Source organism: Sprattus sprattus, assembly GCF_963457725.1.
Source record: "Sprattus sprattus genome assembly, chromosome: 17".
Classification (NCBI taxonomy): Eukaryota; Metazoa; Chordata; class Actinopteri; order Clupeiformes; family Clupeidae; genus Sprattus; species Sprattus sprattus.
In genome coordinates this window covers 18,284,659-18,305,652 of record NC_137915.1, presented here as the reverse complement: position 1 = coordinate 18,305,652, position 20,994 = coordinate 18,284,659, and the positions used below count along the sequence as shown (strand labels likewise).

The following is a 20,994-nucleotide window of genomic DNA, read 5'->3' as shown; positions in this document are numbered from 1 at the left end:
GAAAAAAAATAACCGGCAAAGAATACATAGATAATTTATATTTAGTTTTTTAACCAATTCAGTCTTGAAACCAATTTTTATTGAAGATCATCATGTCATTTTGTGTCACAAAATAAAATCCTAAACCTTTGTAGAATTGATTATGGATTATTTTTAGTTAGCTCCAGTGCATCCCCATAGGAATGCTTTAGTGCTCAAAGAGGGATCATTGACAGCTCAGGAAACCTAGATGTGAGACTCCTTATTAAATAATTGAATCACTGATATTGCTCTTAAACTTCCTTAATAGAAACAGTTTGAGACAAAAATTAGATGAGGCACTTCATTTAAAAAACCATCATAATTGACAAATCACCTCTTAGAGATTCCTCTCTAACAGGTTTGAGCAGTCATTTTCTGTCATAGGCTAGTTAAATGTACATTGTTGCGAAAAATTGTGCCCCACCCCCAACACCAAACAGAGGAGGTCATTTTTATGTCTAAACATTTCGTAAAAACTGAGCATGACTTGTTACCCTGTTGAGATCTCTCCTTAAACTATTTTTTTAAAAATTTGATTTTTAGAAATCTGAGAAGCAGATGATTTCAGCCTAATTTCCAGTTTCAGTTCCATTTAATCTGAATGTTGACCATGAGAAGTTAAAGAGATAATAAGGAGATCTTTTTTTAGATTTCATGTGATTGCGTTGTGTAGGCCCCACGTCGGTTACACTTACCTTTCCAACTGATTTTGGATTATGTCATTGATTTGTGATCATGTTCAGGTCCAGCTGCCAAACAGCTCAGAAAGTGAGGATTTATCGCCCCTCACCAAGTGTTTACATGCACAGTCCCCCTGGCCATTATGGTGATTGAGTGTAGGCCAAGGCCTCCGATGTGTGGACGCATAATCATTTGCCATCACTGAACAATACCTGAACAGGGATTGCCCCATATGTCTGTTGGGTAAAATGGAATCCATTGCTCTTGCCTTGATCTCAATTTGAGATGTGTGGTAATTGTTTATGTCTGCTGACCTTTCTGAATTACATTCTAACTGAATTAACTTCCCTTAAAGCATTTTGAGAATCATACTGTAATTTAAAAAACTAAAATGTTGTTACAATCAGGTGTTTGACAATTTAACACATTTAAAATGAATGACTGACAATATTTTGTATTGTATTTAAAAAGATGTCATGAAATGATATGATGTTTTATAAATTGCTTTACATGTGATATTACAATAGCAATTTGTTCAGCTGTTACATGTAACCATACAGTCATATGCAATATATCACCCGTTGAAATCAGCTCTCCCGTTCCCCAGAGAGAGTTCCCCCCCCACGTTAGCGATCATGCTCTTCCTCAGGTTGCTGTGATGATTTGCACCTGCATAATAATAACCCATTCATGAGAATACCTGGCTAGATCAAAAAGCCTTTCCGCTCAAAATCAGGCTTTGTTTTGATGCCACCCTTTCATCGTAAACAGTCATTTCAGTTTACAGTTGTTGTGAAACATGTCCCTGACGTTGTGTACTCCATGTGGTGGTGTTTCTCATGCATATTATGCCCAGAATGCTGTGCAGCTCTGTTTCACTACCATTAGCATCTCAGCATTTGAATGGCTGTGTCCACTCTCTGCGTAAACGATGAGAACAATTATGTTCCACTAGGGCAGGAAAGACAACCTGCTACCTTGGCTCCTACTCAGCATTAATCAGGAGCTTTAGCTCTTTAACTTAACCCCAATGAATACACAGCCCTCTCACTTTCTCTCTGTCCATCACTATCTCTCTCTTTATCTTTTTTCTCATGCTCTCTGTCTCTCTCCGTTTCTCTCTTTCTTTCTTTCTCTCTCTCTCTCTCTATGTGCTTTCTCCTCTCTCTTTCTCTGTGTCACTCACACACTCACTTACTCGGTAACTGAGAGAGTAACACTCTCCCTCTCTTCTTTCTGTATCTGTTTCTCAGTCTCTTTTCCTAACCTCACGTATTCACTCGCCATGTTTTTTGTCCACTCCATCAGATAGGCTGCTACCCCATTTCGAGGAAAACAACAAACCTAAATCTCTCCAAACAAGTATGCTCTCACGAGTGACCTAAATAAGAGAAGGTTTGCTAAAACCGGTCTCTGGGTTACGTTGCTTATTTTTTCTATCCACCCTAGGGTTTCTGGAGGCATTTGCTGAAGCTGAACTAGAGCGTGATTGGAATGGCCTGTCGGAGACTGTGTCCCTGCTAGGGTGCCCTGGGTGGGAGAAAATACCAAACGGTGAGTCAGTGACTTCAACTTTGGTTCTTTGTGTCCCACCCCTGTAATTTAGAGACATTTGTCTAAATGGCAGGGTTCATGAAATGAAACCAAGAGTCCACTGTGTGAATCGTTGGTGAAATATAGCTGGTCAGCAGCTTTTCTCTGGCTACATGGTGTTCTCAGATATCCTGCTGACAAAAAAGTTAAACTACTTGAAAATGTGGTTAATTATGTTATTAAAAAATTATTGGAGAAAACGTTTTGCAGCAGCTACCTGAACATGCATGCAACCAATGAGGCTATTTATCAGCACTTGTGCAGAATAGTCCTGACATCTGAATTCGCTAAGTAACACCAGGCAGGGAGGGGGAGGGGGGTGACTGAAATTGCTTTGTGGCTGTGTGAAGTCCCCCATGATGTTTTTAAGTGAGAGCTTTAGCCGCAGTGTGCATCGGAGCAAACCCACTTAATCTGCCCCTTCCGCCAACGCTGCTGCCGCTGCTGCCCAGCCCTACGTCTCCCAGGGAGCACTGCCTGCTGGGAAATCTGAGGCCTGTGGCCTTTCTCTCAGTGACCCCTGCACATTTAATTTCCTTCTCACATGCAGTTTACACATAGAACAGGACAGACACATATGTTAAGAGTTTGAGCTCAAAGAGAATGGGCTTACTAAGCGGATGGGTTTTCATACCCAACACTTTCTGAAGCTCCTACCTTGTTTCTTGCAGTGTTTTTGCAGAAGGCTGTGTAACCTTAATTGCTTAATGTCTCTGGCATATGTGTGTATGAGGTGCCTTTTTTTGTCTCTCTACAGGACAACAAAGAGGACTTCTTAAAGATGAATTACATCCGCATAAATTAAGCAGTCCGATGGGCAGAATGCCAACGTTCAGGCTATAGGATATTGCCTTTAATTGCAGCTTAAATAATTAAAGAGTGATTCGCTACTTTCAGATGACTCTAAGTGTAGTGTATTTATGTGCTATTTGAAGTGCATTCTGGGGTGACAACTTTATCTTGAAGCTCAATAATGTGGAAAGCTAGAGGGGCACTATAAGGACTAACCAGCAGTGCATGATATTTGATAGCTCATATAATTAACCTCATGTTGATTCCTTCTTAATTAACTTGATTTTGCCTGTATGTCTGATTTTTTTTAGAATCAATTCTGTCTGTAACGATGCAGGCAGAGGATAAGAAGGACAAGAAGAAGAAAGCAAGTCTAAATTCGAGAGGTGTAACAGATGAATACTGTTTGAGAGTGAGTACCAACACCTCGACTCGACTGAACTTCAAGTCGTCTTACTAGAAATTATTTCATATTGACTTCTGCAAAAACCTAGTACTTGAGATGATGTACTTGCATAATACTTGACCTAGTTTTCCTTATTTTTTTTAGGAGCGACCAAAAGAGGAGCCTGCAAAGATGAAGAATAAGGTGTCCTCTTCACAAGGTCAGTCAGTGCAGGTACATGTGTCCAGATGTCTGGCTTTGTCGGGTTTAAATCGAAGATCCATTTCATGTAACTCCACAAATGTAGATTTGTTGTGTCCGACTGAAGTCCGATTTACACCCCCAGATAACTAGATCGGATTTGGTTGTATATCGGAGAACACACGCTTGTAACTTTTGAAACTAGATAACAACTGGAGATGACGTCTTTGCGCATGCTTGAGATCCCGTCCATATACATTCATGATGCATCATATACAGTATGTCTATGATATGATAATCGCTGCTAGACGCTCACTGTTCTTGTGCTCCCACATCTCTTTCACTTTGAAATACTGAAACGAAATGTAAATGATCAAGACCATGCACCATTTTCTTTGCCCTCATGTGCTGCATATCAGAAATGGCCAACAGAAAAGCGAATTATTCTGAAGGCTCCTATTACCATGGAAACAATAAACAAGCTAACTTTAGTATCTAAATAGCAACTGCATATCAGAAATTGCTAACAGAAAAGTTTTGTCTCAACCAGAGGCATGTATATGTCTATGGTCTCAACTGTTCATACTAATGGCACATTTTTTATGAATATCCTGCAGACTGTCTCACAAGCTTATTCTTGTTGATTATGAACAAACATTACACAAGAGGCCCGAATAGATATGAGCACCTTTACAACCCCTCCTTAAACACGTATAAGGACGTTCAGATGGCCGCGAAATCATGGAGAGAAATACTACCCCATTTTCCCAGGAAACTTCAACTGCACACAGCAATCAGGGCATATGTGTCAAACGCGATAAAAGATACTGCTCTGATCTATTCCCATTCCATACTGAATATTGTGTTTAGATCAAAGGTTTGTTGCGCCATACCGTGATATTTCAGATGATCGTTACGTGGTAGCCTATACCAATGTGTTGACATTAGAAAAGCGTTGACTGCGACTGTTTTGGAGAGAACGCGCTAATTCACTAATATTTTCATATTACTTTTCCACCACTTGTTAGTCATGTCATCCATATCGATCAATTAATACTAATACAACTTAAACTGTGATGTGTTTTTGTTTCATTTCACAACTTATTTACTGTATAATCAACGGTAGCAGATGCCCGCTTGTAAACATTCCACATTTGATTTGAACAGACGGTTCAAAGTGCTCCAAGATCTGGATTTGTCACTGCCATGTACCGAGAGATAAAGCAGTTGCCCCCCCATAAATAGAGAAGCCGGACTTAAGCCAATATCGGGTTTATGCCATCATGTAAACGTACTGAGTGCCTCTTCAACACAAAAAGAATCCTTCCAAATAACAATTCCTTACAAAACCACAGGCCACCGGCCATACCACTCTGCAGCCAAGACTCTCTTCAAAAGTCTTTATCATATGCATGATGACTAATTGCTGTGCGCTTGTTGTCATAAACCCTTGGAGGTAATGGGGTCGGATGAGAATGCTCTGTGACTGAATGTAGTGTTTTTTTTTCTCGATGCAGTGAGCGGTAAGAAGAGGTCATGGTCATGGGAGCTGTACCTGGCGGAGGAGGTGGCCATCGCCGCCCCCCAACGTTTCTTCACTGAGGTACGGTCATAAGTACCCCATTCATCACACCACACAGCAGACAAACAAAGACAAAAACAGACACTCAAGTCGTTGGAACGATAGGTTGAGGTCAAGTTTGCAATGATACAATCCTCTTAAAGATTTGTGTGTGTGTGTGTGTGTGTGTGTGTGTGTGTGTGTGTGTGTGTGTGTGTGTGTGTGTGTGTGTGTGTGTGTGTGTGTGTGTGTGTGTGTGTGTGTGTGTGTGTGTGTGTGTGTGTGTGTGTGTGTGTGTGTGTGTGTGTGTGTGTGTGTGTGTGTGAGTGATTTTTGGCAGGTTCTTAAAGATTTTAAACTTTGCATGGGCTGTGTTTTCCTGAATCTGCGATGATATTTTCATATTCTTCTACTACTTGCTTATCAACAATTTCTATCTGATGCAACAGGGTTTAACATTATTTGTTATATCTTCGAGCACACAAACAAAAAGTAAATCGTTTTGTGTCTTTATGCTCTGTTTGGAAAGAAAGGTCAACTTCCATTTAACCTCCCTGGTAAATCTTATAATAGATAATGGAACTCGGGATGATGGGAAGAAGCCATTTCAATTTCAAAGTAGAAATGGAAAAATTATTTCCACCTTTCTTTTTCAAGTTCTTGGCTCTTGTGCCTTAGTGAAACATTTCCCTTCACTTCACAAAAAAAGAACCAAAAACAATTTAAATCAATATGCCTTGCATTGTACAATAGCATTATTGTTGGCAAAGGGTTTGTTGTGCATCACACAGACAACAGTGGGGATGAAGATGTGCTCTTTCCTCATCTCTCCGAGCTCCGAGCTGCAGGGTCACAGTCACATTTCTAATGGCTCTCCATGGCACAATAATAAAACTGCCGTGTGTGTGTGTGTGCAAAAGATTGTGTGTGTAAGAGAGAGAGGGGGGAAGGGTAGTGGGAGGACCTTTTTATATCGCCAAAGTGCAGTGTAAATAGCTTCCACTGAAGCGTTTATTAAGTAGTACTTAAATGAACACAGTACTGACCTAGTGATAGGAACGTGCTCTTCTCAGTAATAATGATAATCATTTTCTTCTCAAACAAGTTCACAAATGATATCTAAAGAAAGTTATGAAGAGAATTTAACACAAAATCTGTACTCTGCATCTCTTTTAAATTCACATAGACACGCAATCCATTCTTAGTAGTAGCTGGTGTCCATCTCAATTGAACTCAAGTGTGTAACTTGAGTGTGATTGTTGACATAATAGAGTGGAGAACCCCTACACACACACACCCACGCTCCTTCAAATCTATGCCAGTGACACATTTTTTCCAGCTTTTGATAAAGACTGCTTCATCAAGCACTGCAGGGGGGGGCTATAAATGACCTCATCATGACTGGTCACTGTGAACTCCACCATCATTGTTGCCCCCCCCCCCCATTCTCCTAGACTCCATGCGTTTATTAAGTAGTAAGGCTATGCCGCGAGTTTGTAGTTGTCGCAACAGATTTGTATGCTGTTTTTTTATATATAGGTATGAATGTAGGCCAGTGTATGAGAGAGACAGAGTCTTTTAGAAGAGTTCGTTTTGGGATTGTTTCCTGCGTGTGTCACGTCTCACGCAGCGATGCAGATAGGACCCTAAATCCTCTCCTCTCTGTACACGCCGCGCAGATGAATTTCTCTATGAAGGGATTTGATGGGACATCTGTTCCATGCGGCAGTGCAAGCGAACGGCTGTTTCCATGGTAACAACTCGGTCAGGCTGTCGAGAGAGAGAGAGAGAGAGAGAGAGAGAGAGAGAGAGAGAGAGAGAGAGAGAGAGAGAGAGAGAGAGAGAGAGAGAGAGAGAGAGAGAGAGAGAGAGAGAGATGAGAGAGAGAGAGAGAGAGAGAGAGAGAGAGAGAGAGAGAGAGAGAGAGAGAGAGAGAGAGAGAGAGAGAGAGAGAGAGAGAGAGAGAGAGAGAGAGAGAGAGAGAGAGAGAGAGAGAGAGAGAGAGAGATGCACACATACTCATTTCTTTCTTTCTTCCTCTCTGCCTTACCTTACTCCTTGCCCTTTTCTCTCTCTCTCCATGCTGTCCTCCTTCTGCAGAACCAGTCGTTCCCCCACGGCAGGAATGGCTTTAAGGTGGGGATGAGGCTGGAGGGTATTGACCCGCTGCACCCCTCCATGTTCTGTGTGCTGTCTGTGGCCGAGGTGAGTGAGCCTCCGCAGTTCACCGCTCACTTTTGGCAGCTTGTAGTAAATCCTTCCCTTCAGTAGAGCCGGAAAGTGTTAAAGTAAGAGAGAACGGCTGCTGTGGTGTCCCAGTAGAAATATTCGACGAGGCCGTGGCAAAGAGCTCAACTTGACTCACAAAGTGGAGTAGAGTTTCGTCCGCCAAGTATAATATTGTACCTCAAAGGCAGTTGTCCCTCTTATACCCGGTTGCGGCCCATGTATTTAGGCATGCACATACTGTATATCCCACAAAGGACTTTTGGTTCTGTTTAAAAAGAAGCCAACCTGTGTAATGAAAGTAGTACTACGAACTAGTCACGGACATGGATAACGTTTGATAGTTTGCTTTGTAACAATTGATTCCATTTTTGCTAAGCCCAAATCCTTTAGCTTGCTAGCTATTACTGATGACATGTTTGTTAGCTTGCCAGCTTGCTTGTTCTCCAGATAACATGTTATTTAACCACAGAATGGAACAAAAAACACTTGGCAAAATGAGAAAATACGTTTAACTTGTTTATTCATTAGCTTGACTGACTACACACTCACAGCAGTGAAAACTACAGAACAGGCCGTCTTCACTTTTTCAGTATCAGTTGGTAATAACAGCCTGTGTTTGTGATTGAAGGTGATTGGCCATCGGTTGCGTCTGCACATAGATGGCTACTCAGAGTGCTATGACTTCTGGCTCAATGCAGATTCTCCTGACATCAGACCTGCTGGTTGGTGTGAAGAAACTGCTCACAAACTCCATCCCCCAAAAGGTAAGTGAGTCTAGAGAGGCTTGGAAATTCATTTTGAATGAGCCTCGACACTGAAAGTTTCAAAAACAGAGGAAAATATCTGGAAGAAATTAAATGGGCCTCTTCGCTTACTTGTTTTTGTGAAGAATGAAACGCTGAAAAGGTACTGTAAAAGTACTTAAAAACTCTTCAAGAAAAACTTGAAATTAGATAGAGGTAATTTATACGTAACAGGTTATTTATAGACTGTTAATAAACCTTTTTTTTTTTTTAGAGGACATGCTCTGCAATTCATCGGCAAAATGCTGGAAGTAAACATTGCAGTCATATTTCCCCCTAATTGCTGAGCACATTATTCAGCATATGAATGTATGCGTTTGTTTCTCCACTCTCACAACCCCCCCTGAGCACACCAATTTCATCTGTGATGAGTTTTCAGATCGTCTGTAACACAAATAGACTCCCCTGAATGAGCACCTAAATTCCATTTGCACTCATTACATAATGTCTCTTTCTCTCCTCCCTCCCTCCTTCCTCCTTTCTTTCTGTCTTTCTGTCTGTCTCCCCTTGCTTCTTCCCTTTCCCTTCCTCTCTGTGACACGTCTCCCTCAGGTTACAAAGCGAATGAGTTTAACTGGGAGAAGTACCTTGAGGCCTGTAATGCTCATACTGCACCAAAGAACCTGTTCAAAGCCCAAAACGGTGTAAGTGGTTTTGCAGTGTTTTTAAAAAGAATAAAATATAAAAAATAAAAAAATAAACTATGCAGCAAACAGCTGACCTTCTCTCTCTCTCCACGTTGCACAAAGTCTCCAATGGGACGTTAAAGGTCTTTCCATGCCCCAGTGTGGAAATGCCGCAGGGCTAACCTTTACTATGTGTATTCAAAGCACCCTGACAAGCTGTGTGGGGACAAAGAGTGTGTGTACCTTGTTATCTAGTCTGGAAGCTTCCAAGAAATATGCTTTGGGATTGGGTCGGGAAACTCAGAAAATTCTTATTAGAGCGGACTGGAGAGTGAAGACCTAAATTCATCCCTAACAGGTTTTGTTAGTTGTTATTGTGGTCACTTTATGTAAGCTTCATTGTCAGTTTGAGGTGGCGTTGAACTAATATGTTAGCGCCCGTTTTAGAAGTAATTTCCTTGTAGCTTGCGCCTAAAACGTGGCATGGCATTTACAAACAGACTGCACATGGCTAAAACCGCATTATGCCCTTGACAGGAGCCAAGGATGACAAGTTGCGCTTTCCTGAATTTTTGCATAGGCAAACATGGGAGGGTCGTGGGAAAAGTGGGAGATTTGGGCAAAATTATAGGAGGGGAAGCGCAAGGAGTGACTGATTACGTATTCCGTTCTGGAATCTCTAATCCAGATTGCGAGTGAGATGCATGAAAAGGAGACACTTGGAATCAGTATTCTGAGCACCAGTTTTAATCATTCGTTCCATGTTGAAAGCAACCTTAAATTTTAGTTTGCCTTTTTATGTTTTGCTATCGCTTTTTCATTTGATCCACTTCCCTACATGTACATGCCTGCTAGATTTTTGAATACGTTTAATATAGCTGCGCAAATAGTCTGAGTATTTACCTTTTTGAGTGGTGTAGAATTACTTTTGAGTGGTGTAGAACCTATCTCTCTGTTTGATGGCACCTTATTAGCATGTATATAGATCGCAAAACCTTTGATTCCCTGTTATGTCAGTCGGCAGCTCCATGATTCTATTCAATTCCGCCTGTGATTAAATTATACCGTTCAGTTGCGGGTGTGGCAAAGCAGTGACATGCATTGATTACGTGATCAGCAGCAGGTTTAGTACATTCAATGTAAAAGGAAAAGGCACAGCGTGAGCTTGCTGCAGACTGGCCATGTTGCTGTTTACACTGCGCTCTATAACGCAGGACGTATGTGCATCGGCCCCTGAGTCTGAATAGTTTGTTTTTAAAATACGGTCTTGTATTTGATTTTATAATCCTATTCAATGGCCTAATTTGTCAGCGACACATTAATAAGGAAAGATAAAAGACAAACACAAAAAGACATAAACCCGTCCTGCGAAAGGTTTTAGTTGGTTCGTAAGAAGAGCTGCATGGACAGTTAAAATCAGTGTAAGTGACTTGTGCTTCTCTCAATCAGAACACGACCCCTCCGAAATTTCAAGTTGGCATGAAGCTGGAGGCAGTAGACAGGAAGAATCCCTGTCTGGTGTGCGTGGCATCCGTGGCCGATGTCGCCGACAATCGCTTTCTGGTTCACTTCGACAACTGGGATGATACATATGACTATTGGTAAGGCACAGACAAGACTGTGGCATTCGTTTTAAAGTATGTTGCCCTATTGATTTAACATAAGCTTTGAAGCTTTAAACCCTCTATGAAATGTTAGCGACAGAAGCTAATGTGGTGGGGCAAAAACATGCTTTGTGGGATTTTTGACACATTCAGTAATGTTGGTGACAGCCTTGTTAATTTGTTAAAAGTGAGTAAAAAAGTTAATACACTAAAAAAAGTACATACACTAGTACATTAATGTAATTTTCGGAATACTTTTACACATCACAGCAGTACACCTGTGTGGTGTGAAAGCTTTCAAACGTTCTAATCTTGCATTACCCACACTACTAAAAGCAAGCAGAAAATGTTTTTTTTTTTTTTTCACACTCTGGATGAAAAGGGAAAGAAAATATCCACAATGGATAAAAGTATTATGTTAGTGTGAGGTTTTTCATTCTTGTGTAAAACAAAACCGTTTGGCAGCTCAGTGTTAGGAATGTCATTGCTGATCATTTTCTGAATTTTTGATCTGAAGCCTGGCCTTCCCTGTGGCTTTATCAAAAACCAATTCTTCTCATTGGAATTTGAGCTGAAGCCCAATCTACAGGGTTTACTCTGGTGGTTGTCTCAAATGGTTTGGAAAATATTTAGAATGCAACAGCTGTTTGTGTTCATATTGCGGGTTGAAAATCCGTAGTTGCAACTAAAGTCATGTGACCGGGTCTGCTACTGCTGTTGTTTGTGCATAATCTAACAAGTTGAATATTTTACATGGCACAATCAAATACTTTTTTTTTAATGAGGTGGTTGATTGTGTCACACAAAAATAGACTACTCGGCATTAAAAACTGTATGCATGCTTGTGTGGTTTTGGGTGTTCTTTGTTTTTCTTTTCCATGTTTTTTTTTATATTGTGGATCATCAGAATCAGTCTTAGTCTTCTCCTTCTCCGTTCTGCAGCACTGTCGTCCCTGAGGTTTTAACCTCAGTGCTGCTGCAGAAAGGGCTGTGCATGTTTGATAAATTGATATTCCATCCTGTTGGAGAGAATTTAGTCACTTAAAAAAAAAAAAAAAAAAAAAATATTCAGTTTCCATTTTTTTTCTCAGCCACTTATTTCTAAGGCCGAATCTCGATTCTTCCCCTTGCCCCTTTTGCTTTGTCTTTGTCTTTGTCTTAACCCTAGCACTTGCGAGTGTAAGGGCTGAAAACTTTCCCCTATGAAATGAGACGCAACTCGGTTTCGGGTACGTCATGCGTGACTGTATGGGCTATGAAACTAGCGATTTAAAAAAAGTTTCAATGAAGAACATGGTTGCAAATATATATGTATACAACTGTGTAGAGCACGAAACAAGACTGTCGTCATTTTTAAATTAATTATAAGGCAAAAATACTTACATGTAGTGTATGTAGCATCTAGCTGGCAAGCTACCATATAAGCCAATGGAGTGGTGGTATACGCACTAATTGTACCCTAAAACTACCGTTTGAAAGCTTCAGTTAAGACCTACAATACTATGCATCGTACGTGTAGCACATTTCAGATCAAACCGAGTCATTATAAACATATAAAAAGTTGTGTAGATAGCTTTATTCATGTAAAATATTCCTCGCTTCAAGCAACCATGTTTTTTTGAAAATTCCCGAAATGGTTTCGCTATGTGCTCTGGGATAGCCCTTGGAGGAGCAAGTGAGCTCTTAGATAATCTTAAAAATAAGGGGTACATAGCCCTTAATCTTAGCCCTTAATCTTGATCAAATTGGGTATTGAGACACCACTAGCTCTCACATGAACGCGCAATTTCAAGGGTAAGGGGGAAGATAAGGGGTAAGGGGAAGTATTGAGATTGGGCCTTAGTCACATTTTGAGGTAATTTCATTTTTCTTCCCTCAACCATTACCACTAGTCCTCCTTGCATTAAGGCTCGTCTGACAAACCAAATCCACTTAAATAGCTACGTATTTGCTTGCATCCATCATCTCCTCCAGGTTTGTTTGTTTTCAATTCAAAGGCTGTGCATCTTAAATATGATAGGCTTATTGTCCGTGTCCTCTGATTAGGTAAACCGGGGTATTTGTAATGCCTGCTCCTTTGAACCAGCACACAGTAGAGCAAACCAACTAGTATGCATCACCACATGTGTACAGCTCTTAAGCATTTTGTGTAACCTGCTTCGCCCTCGTGTTATAAATAATGCTCTGAATTACGTTGCGTAATGCGTCATATTTATATGGCGTATTTTTGGATTGAATTGCACGCTGCGTGGATGGGCTGGGAGAGGCTGCTTTTGTAACTGATGTTGATTGATTTGAGGGCTATTTATGTGTGCATTTACTCACTAGAGGAGATCCGAGGGAGGGAGGGAGGGGTGAAAAAAAGCAGTGATTCATTTTATTGTGTTAGAAAAAAGGGATGTTTCTGGTGGTTGATGCAGCAATCAGTCTTTATTCCAGTAAAGAGCAGTAATGAAGAGTGTGGAACATACTCCGGATTCAGCGTTGTAGATCTGAGCCACGAGCATCTCTAGCCAAACATACTGTTTAAGAAACCTCTTCGGCTGTTAATGTTGTCTTTTTATGTTCTGTATGATAATCAGTTCCTCTGATCCTTTGCCTGAGATAGTTCTCAATTGTGCCATACCCCCATTCCCATACTTCAATTGCGGGCTGTCGTGTACGCCTTAGTTGATTTCCTGACCCCAGGTGTCAGGGTGTGGACCTTTCCTAAGATTACTATTTGGGAGACTATGGTGATCACATCATGTCTGAGAGTCACAGCAGCTGCTTTGCCATGTTTCTCATATTCAGGATGCACTGTAATTCCTTACAATAGTTTTTACGTAACACTGCACACATGCCTGGGCTTTGCTAATGGAAAGCTCCAGAGACTTTAGGTGGTATAATTAGATACAATCCTGCATGAAACGCAGGGGCTCTGATGAGGTATTAAATAGGCTCTCCTGAAGGATTAGATTGTTTTTTTTCATTAATTGTGAGGAATGACTGCTGCGTTGGACTCCTCTGCCCCCTCTCATCTCCTCCTCCTCCTCCTCAAACATTCTCTTTTTCTTAGTTTGCTTTTGATGCCTTTTTTCTTTAATTTTTATTCTTTCTCCTTTCCTTTCATGTCATGTGTATTTTACTCTTTTCTTCTCTTCTCTTATGTCGTCATCATTATCTTTGGTTTCTTTTTAACTCGCTCTCTCTTACCCTCTCTTCTTCCATCTTCTGATTTCTCTTTTTCCAAGGATTCCCTCTCCCACTCTCTACTTTTCTCCTCTGCATCTTTCCCCCTCTCCTCTCCTCTCCCACCCCATTCTCTTTACCCATCACTCTCCTCCCCCTGTCTTTCCTTCCTTCTTTCTTTTTTCCCCCTAGTCCTCCCTCCCACTCTTCCTAATCCTTCTCTCTCTCTCCCTCATTTTCCCCAATTTTCTCTCATTTCCCCTCTTCTCCTGCTCTCACTCTCACTCTCTCTCTCTCTCATCTATCCTCTTGTGTCATACTGACACTTTCCAGTAGGAGAAGCTCTGCTCACAAATCACACCGCTCCCTCACTGGGAGCTTGCTGTGGCACACACACTCCTATAAGGTGCTTTTCCACTGCAGGAACTGGGGGTGCTTAGCAGATGGTGCGAACGATTACAGGAACAGACCCCTAATCTGGACTATCTTTTTTCGATTGTGGTTCAGGAACTACAGACCTACCTACACTGAGTACGGAACAATGCATTCCCAGCACTGGGAAATGCTCAGAACTATTGTCCACACATCCAGACTGTACCCGCATGCCTCCATGCACGCACACGTTTGCCCTCTTGTATGTGTGTGGGTCTCTCATGGTCAAGCTATCAGGAAGCCATCAGGCTGAAAACAGACTGCAAACCTTCATCACAGACCATTCCTACTGGTGTGTGTGTGTGTTCGTGTGTGTGTGTGTGTGTGTGTGTGTGTGTGTGTGTGTGTGTGTGTGTGTGTGTGTGTGTTTGGAATTAATTGTGCCTAGCGTTGGCACACACGCAAGCCGGAGTGCACAAAAATACACACACTCATGCCTATGCTCATACACATATACACACACCTCCTCTCCATCCCACACTCCTTCAAGCACACCTACTTCAGATGGAAATGGCCTGTGGTGATGAGGTGAGATGAGAAAGAGTGTGTGTGTGTGTGTGTGTGTGTGTGTGTGTGTGTGTGTGTGTGTTTGTCTGCATCTGTGTTTTACAAACAAATTGAAATATCCCCTCACGTGTTCGGCTGCCCCTCATCTGATGTGTTGTCCGCATGAAAGCCGTTCTGGCAGTTGTTGTTCCTCATTTGACTCCATCGGGGGAATTTTCCCTCTTAACAGTCCAGAAAAACACCTGCGTCGACACCTTTTTAAGTAGCGCCCCAGACAGGCTCTGTTTGAGTGATGGGGCTATGGGAAGTGCTGGTCCCACTCATTTCTAAAGCAAGCCAGCTTACTGTAATAAAGTGAATTAATTCTCCAAACATCTGTTTTTGTCGGCATTGATCCATATACAGCCGCGGAAAAAATTAAGAGACCACTTCAAAATTATCAGTTTCTCTGGTTTTACTATTTATTGGTATGTGGTAAAGTAAAATGTACATTTTTGTTTTATTCTATAACCTACTGGCAACATTCCTACCAAATTTCAAATAAGAATATTGTCATTTAGATCATTTATTTGCAGAAAAATGACAATTGGTCAAAATAGCAAAAAAGATGCAGTGTCTTCAGATCTCGAATAATGCAAAGAAAACAAGCTCATATTCATTTTTAAACTACACAATACTAATGCTTTAACTTAGGAAGAGTTCAGAAATCAATATTTGGTGGAATAACCTTGATTTAAAATCACAACTTTCATGTGTCTTGGCATGCTCTCCACCAGTCTTTCACATTGCCGTTGGGTGACCTTTATGCTACTCCTGGCGCAAGAATTCAAGCAGCTCGGCTTCTTTTCATGGCTTGTGACCATCCATCTTCCTCTTGATCACATTTCAGAGTTTTTTTTATGGGATTCAGGTCTCGAAATTGGGCTGGCCATGACAGGGTCCTGATCTGGTGATACTCCATCCACACCTTTAATGGCCTGGTTGTGTGGCATGGAGCATTGCCCTGCTGGAAAAAACACTTCTCAGAGTTGGGGAACATTGTCAGAGCAAAAGGAAGCAAGTTTTTCTTCCGGGACAACGTTGTACTTTGCCTGGCTGAGGTTTGTAAAAGACCATAAGGATTGAAGCAAAGCGGACTGGAGGTCCCTAAGTTCGTCTTCTCTGATGAGTCCAATTTTCAGCTTTGCCCAACACATGGTCGTCTGATGGTTAGACTGAGACCTGGAGAGGCCTACAAGCCACAGAGTCTTGCACCTACTGTGAAATTGGACTCATCAGAGAAGACGAACTTAGGGACCTCCAGTCAGCTTTGGTTCAATCCTTATGGTCTTTTACAAACCTCAGCCAGGCAAAGTACAACGTTGTCCCGGAAGAAAAACTTGCTTCCTTTTGCTCTGACAATGTTCCCCAACTCTGAGAAGTGTTTTTTCCAGCAGGGCAATGCTCCATGCCACACAGCCAGGCCAGTAAAGGTGTGGATGGAGTACCACCAGATCAGGACCCTGTCATTGCCAGCCCAATTTCGAGACCTGAATCCCATAAAAAAAACTCTGAAATGTGATCAAGAGGAAGATGGATGGTCACAAGCCATGAAAAGAAGCCAAGCTGCTTGAATTCTTGCGCCAGGAGTAGCATAAAGTCACCCGACGGCAATGTGAAAGACTGGTGGAGAGCATGCCAAGACACATGAAAGTTGTGATTTTAAATCAAGGTTATTCCGCCAAATATTGATTTCTGAACTCTTCCTAAGTTAAAGCATTAGTATTGTGTAGTTTAAAAATGAATATGAGCTTGTTTTCTTTGCATTATTCGAGATCTGAAGACACTGCATCTTTTTTGCTATTTTGACCAATTGTCATTTTTCTGCAAATAAATGATCTAAATGACAATATTTTTATTTGAAATTTGGTAGGAATGTTGCCAGTAGGTTATAGAATAAAACAAACATGTACATTTTACTTTAACACATACCAAAAAATAGTAAAACCAGAGAAACTGATAATTTTGAAGTGGTCTCTTATTTTTTTCCGCGGCTGTATATCGGCGCGGTGCGGGGTGAATTATTTGCCTGTAAAGAGTGAACCCCCCCCCCCCCCCCCCTCCTCCTCATGCTCCCTTGTCCAACAGTGAGGGAAAAACACTGTGTGGAATGTGGGCGGTGCTTTGTCCAGTCCAGATCTTATTTAAATTAAGTGTTTCTTATTCTTATATTAAAGTTGTGATCATCGCTGAAGCATTTTAGTATAGGGTAAGGATTCCTCCTGCAACTTAAGTCCACAGGTGACAAGCACTCCAGTCTGCCTTGAGTGCCAGTCATGTGCTTTTTTTATCTTTTTAACCTTAGCAGCCCAAGCTATTAATGAATCTAACATTGACTTTATTTATGTATTTGTGTGTGTGTGTGTGTGTGTGTGTGTGTGTGTGTATTTGTCTCCATGTGTGTGTGTGTGTGTGTGTGTGTGTGTGTGCGTTTTTTATAGGTGTGATGCCAGCAGCCCCTACATTCACCCAGTGGGATGGTGTCAGGACCATGGACGCCCACTCACAGCACCTCAGGGTAAGGACTGAAGTATGCTTTTGTGAACACTGATTTGTGCAATGCGGACACGGACGTGCGCCCGGGTGTCTCCAGAGCATGCTGGTTTTACACATCTCTCAGCGTACATGCTCAATCTCAGTGCTTGAGAACCTACAGCAATGACCGCTATATCTGCCCATTCATAACTGTTTACGGGAAAATAATAATTTCCCCTCATGATTAAAGTCTGACTCCAGAAATTTGAGACACAAACTTTTGTATAAATATGCAAAAGCAATCGAGAAGAAATGTTCAAAGGAACAATCATTTTGTAAGTAACACTTTATTTATTTGGGTAGTTTATCTACAGAGACTTTTCTGATGGTTTGTTGAAATTCAAGTTCAGTCTTTCTAATTGTTAATCACCTTTACCAAACCCAACCCCTCACCCTAACCTTAACCATTCTTTGCAGTCAATAGGGGACCCTCTTAATAAAGGGTGAGCTTGTTTACTCCACTTTCTAAATAGCGATAATTTCCTGCCGTAAAATACAGTTGCTGATGATCTAATCATCTATGATTCGCTTAAGCAATATAGCACGAGTGGGAGTGGGGTAGGTAAGGGATAATCCCACGGGTGGTGTTCGGCCGTAGCCACCGAGGCCGCCAGGCCGAGTGGCGTAGGCAACAACACCCGTGGGATTATCCCTTACCTACCCCACTCCCACGAGTGCTATATTGCTTTTATAAAACAATTCTATAGTCAACAAATTAACATTTCAACACGAAGTTATTGATTAAAAATGGTTTATTTCGCCATTGTTTCTCCGCAACAAAAAACAGTTCCATTGTCAACGTCTTGGTTTGGAATTTTAAAAACTTTGAATTAACGGTTATCATCAATGCGAATGTTTCATCGCGGAGTGATTTTATTTTTAGCTGTGAAAAGTCCCGTAACTGTAGGTATGTTGAAAAATAACCTATAGCATGGAACGTCTCTCGTCCAATCAGAAACAGCTAAATTACGCGCTAGAACCCAATTGTTTTATAATAAAGCATAAAATACACGGACAGACGGAGACGCACTCGTGCCTTCTGCTGTCTCAATCATCTGTCCCAAACCCAGATGCGTAGATAAGTGCACAATGTCTGTTAGCCCAGTAACACACAAACACATTTAAAAAAAAATAAAAAATTTAAACAAATGCTTTTAGACTTAAGTTAATGCCATATTCCAGTAGCATAATACCTGAAAGGTTTGAAATAGAGAAACAATGTGTGAAAGTGTTCCCTAATATTACTGCATACTTTAGTTTATCCTCCTTTAGGGTTACTACATCTTGAGAACAGTTACGTGAAAGTATGGATTAGCACCACTTTTGTGTTTATGTACTTTATAGAACATTACTGCCTATGTGAGGCTTTGCACGGACATTTGATCAGTTCTTTAAGAAATTCAAACACTAGCCAAATTTTCGTTCCACATAAGTGTAATCACATGTTTTCTATCAGAGGACACCTAGTGTCATCTGATACTGCACATAAGAGGTGCCTTTGCATTGACTGCATGGGGCAGTAATTTAGTTTTTGAGTGCCATTCGGTGGTATGTGATCCTATGCAGTAGTAATTTAAGCCTTGGCGTTGTGGATAAGTAATTGTATCAAACTTCAGAGAGAGCCATTTATTTTCAGTCATTTTCTTTTGTTCTGTGAAGGTAATGATCCGCTTTCACCTGGATGTCCTTGCGCGTGATTATTAGGAAACGCATTAGTCATAGTGGCGAACAAAAGAGCATCATTTGGCGCTGTCTCAAATCTGTGAGATGGTTATTACAGCGAATGTCCTTGAAAAAAAGATGTTGCTCCCTACCTTCACTGTATGCTCTGTCATGCTAATATGAGTCACCTGGGTAGCAGGTTTTTGACATTTACTCATAAAGGTCAGAGATGGTTGTCATTTTTACGGAGCCGTCACCCGCATTTGTGCTTAGCTGTGGGCTAGTCACAAAATGCAGATTTGTTGAGTGTCAAATTTCATGGCTGAATTCAGTAATTCGACTCAATTTCTTAGTCTAATTAACACATAGATTAAACTTTGAATGAAGCTTAAATCATGTAATAGCAATATTTGTCCCGGTTCTATGGATCATCATGGTGATGTAAAAGTGCGACATAAAGCATTTTTTTGTGTGACCCATAACGCTTTAAGACATCAATGATGTGATTCTGTCAAATGTATCTAAAAAGACAATAGATCACGGTGCTTTTGTGTTTTGGTGCATCTTGTTTATATTGAACATTTTTTTTGCACATATTGCGCCTTTACCTTTACAGTTATTCAATTAGGTGTGCACTCTTCTCGAAAGCACCTTATAGTCCAGTCCTTGTACTTTCATCAGCATGTGTGCCACTTGGGTTTTGAGCTTATTTCTTTCCAGTAGAGAGCCTTGTAAGCTAACGCAAGCGTTCACTCCAAACAGTCTTCGGCCTAATGCATTTGTGTTTATTGCAGATGTATCAGCAGATAGGACAAGTTATTATCCTTTCTTATTCAATATAGCCTGGATGCAGATATGGATGGCTTCACAGTCCTGTGAATCAATCTGGCAATTATGTCAAATTTTACCCCCCCCTCCCTCCCGAGGGTCTCTATGATGAGTCTGACATGAGTGGATATCGACCCTGTGAGTTTTTAGCGTCATGTCATGTGAGCTGAGTCACTGTGAGAAGGCCGTTTGCACGAGCACAGTCGGCGCAGGATTGAGATGTTTGCGTGTGTCAGACTGGGAACACGCCCCGCAGTGACGCTTTATGGCCCTTTCTGAAAGCGTTAAATCAGCTGACGGGTTTGACATTTCCCTCACATTTCTGCCATTGATCCCCGACGCCAACCCCACTGGTGTCGTCATCGCAGAAGAAGAAAGCAAAGTGTTTGGCTCTCTGCAGCAGATCAATGTGGGTTGTCCACCCCAGTGAGGAGAGGAAAAGCTCAAAACGCACCAAACGACCAGCGCTGATGCCGCCATTATAGCGCCCGCTATAATTACACAGCACGGCATTGATTCTAAATGGTTTTAATGATTCCCACTCTCCTGGTAGTGCCTCTGAACACTACCGTGGCTTTCAGAAGCACTACCACACCTCACAGTGGCACTTACTTATGCAGACCAGAGTCGTTACTAGTAATATTGTCATGATGAGGCAGTGGAATCTATAATCTATAACACACTGTGGCTCCTAAAGCCCCTTTTGTAGTAGTTTATGGAATGATTGCAGAGTTGAAGTTTAAATGTCAAAACTCACGAGAATGTGAGTAATTTCGTTATTGGCTTCCCAAAAAAAGCTGGTTAAGTGTTTCAAACTCGCGGAATAGAGATGATGTGGAGTGGGTTTAAGTGGTTACCGTGCAGCACTGGTAATGGAGCGGTAATGGATTTAGGAGCTGTTGGAGCTGTGCTTATCGCCCGACGGAACAGCGCAGGAATCCAGGTCAGCGTATTCGCGCTGGGGAACCAGCGAAACCGAACCCTCTGGGCACTCGGCATCCCCCCACCCCCCCACCCTCCCAAATCGCTCCTTTGCTGAGTGTCTGTTTCTCTTTCTCCTGTTCCCGCTCTCATTCTCGCTTACTTGCTTTCCCTCGTTCTGTTCTGCTGAGTTAAATTGCCTGCCCCGGAACTCTGCTCTCCTTCTCTTCCTCCTCTACAAAACTGCAGCTGTCATCACATTTTTTCCCCCTGCTGCTCCAGGCGGGCAGCGGGCCTATTTAGATTAAATCCCAGAGCAGAATGGTTGTACATTGGATCATTTTCTGCATGGAGCATGACCATCAAGTGGAGGAAAAACCCCTCTGTGTTATCACGGTATTAT

The 20,994-nt window shown here is 41.6% G+C and overlaps 1 protein-coding gene across 3 annotated transcripts in view; it reads left to right on the top strand.

The window, feature by feature from the left end:
- l3mbtl4 (L3MBTL histone methyl-lysine binding protein 4) overlaps positions 1-20,994 on the top strand; it is an 83,634-nt gene that overhangs the window by 5,515 nt on the left and 57,125 nt on the right. The window contains exons 2-10 of one of the 3 annotated variants that reach the window (XM_080855568.1): positions 2,152-2,256; positions 3,399-3,499; positions 3,638-3,692; positions 5,191-5,276; positions 7,335-7,439; positions 8,092-8,227; positions 8,819-8,910; positions 10,342-10,493; positions 17,087-17,163. In XM_080855568.1, coding sequence (XP_080711694.1) covers positions 3,419-3,499; positions 3,638-3,692; positions 5,191-5,276; positions 7,335-7,439; positions 8,092-8,227; positions 8,819-8,910; positions 10,342-10,493; positions 17,087-17,163 — 784 coding nt within the window. In that variant the 5' untranslated portion in view covers positions 2,152-2,256; positions 3,399-3,418. The remainder of the gene's footprint in view (positions 1-2,151; positions 2,257-3,398; positions 3,500-3,637; positions 3,693-5,190; positions 5,277-7,334; positions 7,440-8,091; positions 8,228-8,818; positions 8,911-10,341; positions 10,494-17,086; positions 17,164-20,994) is intronic. The other 2 variants (XM_080855569.1, XM_080855570.1) reach the window with 2 other exon arrangements.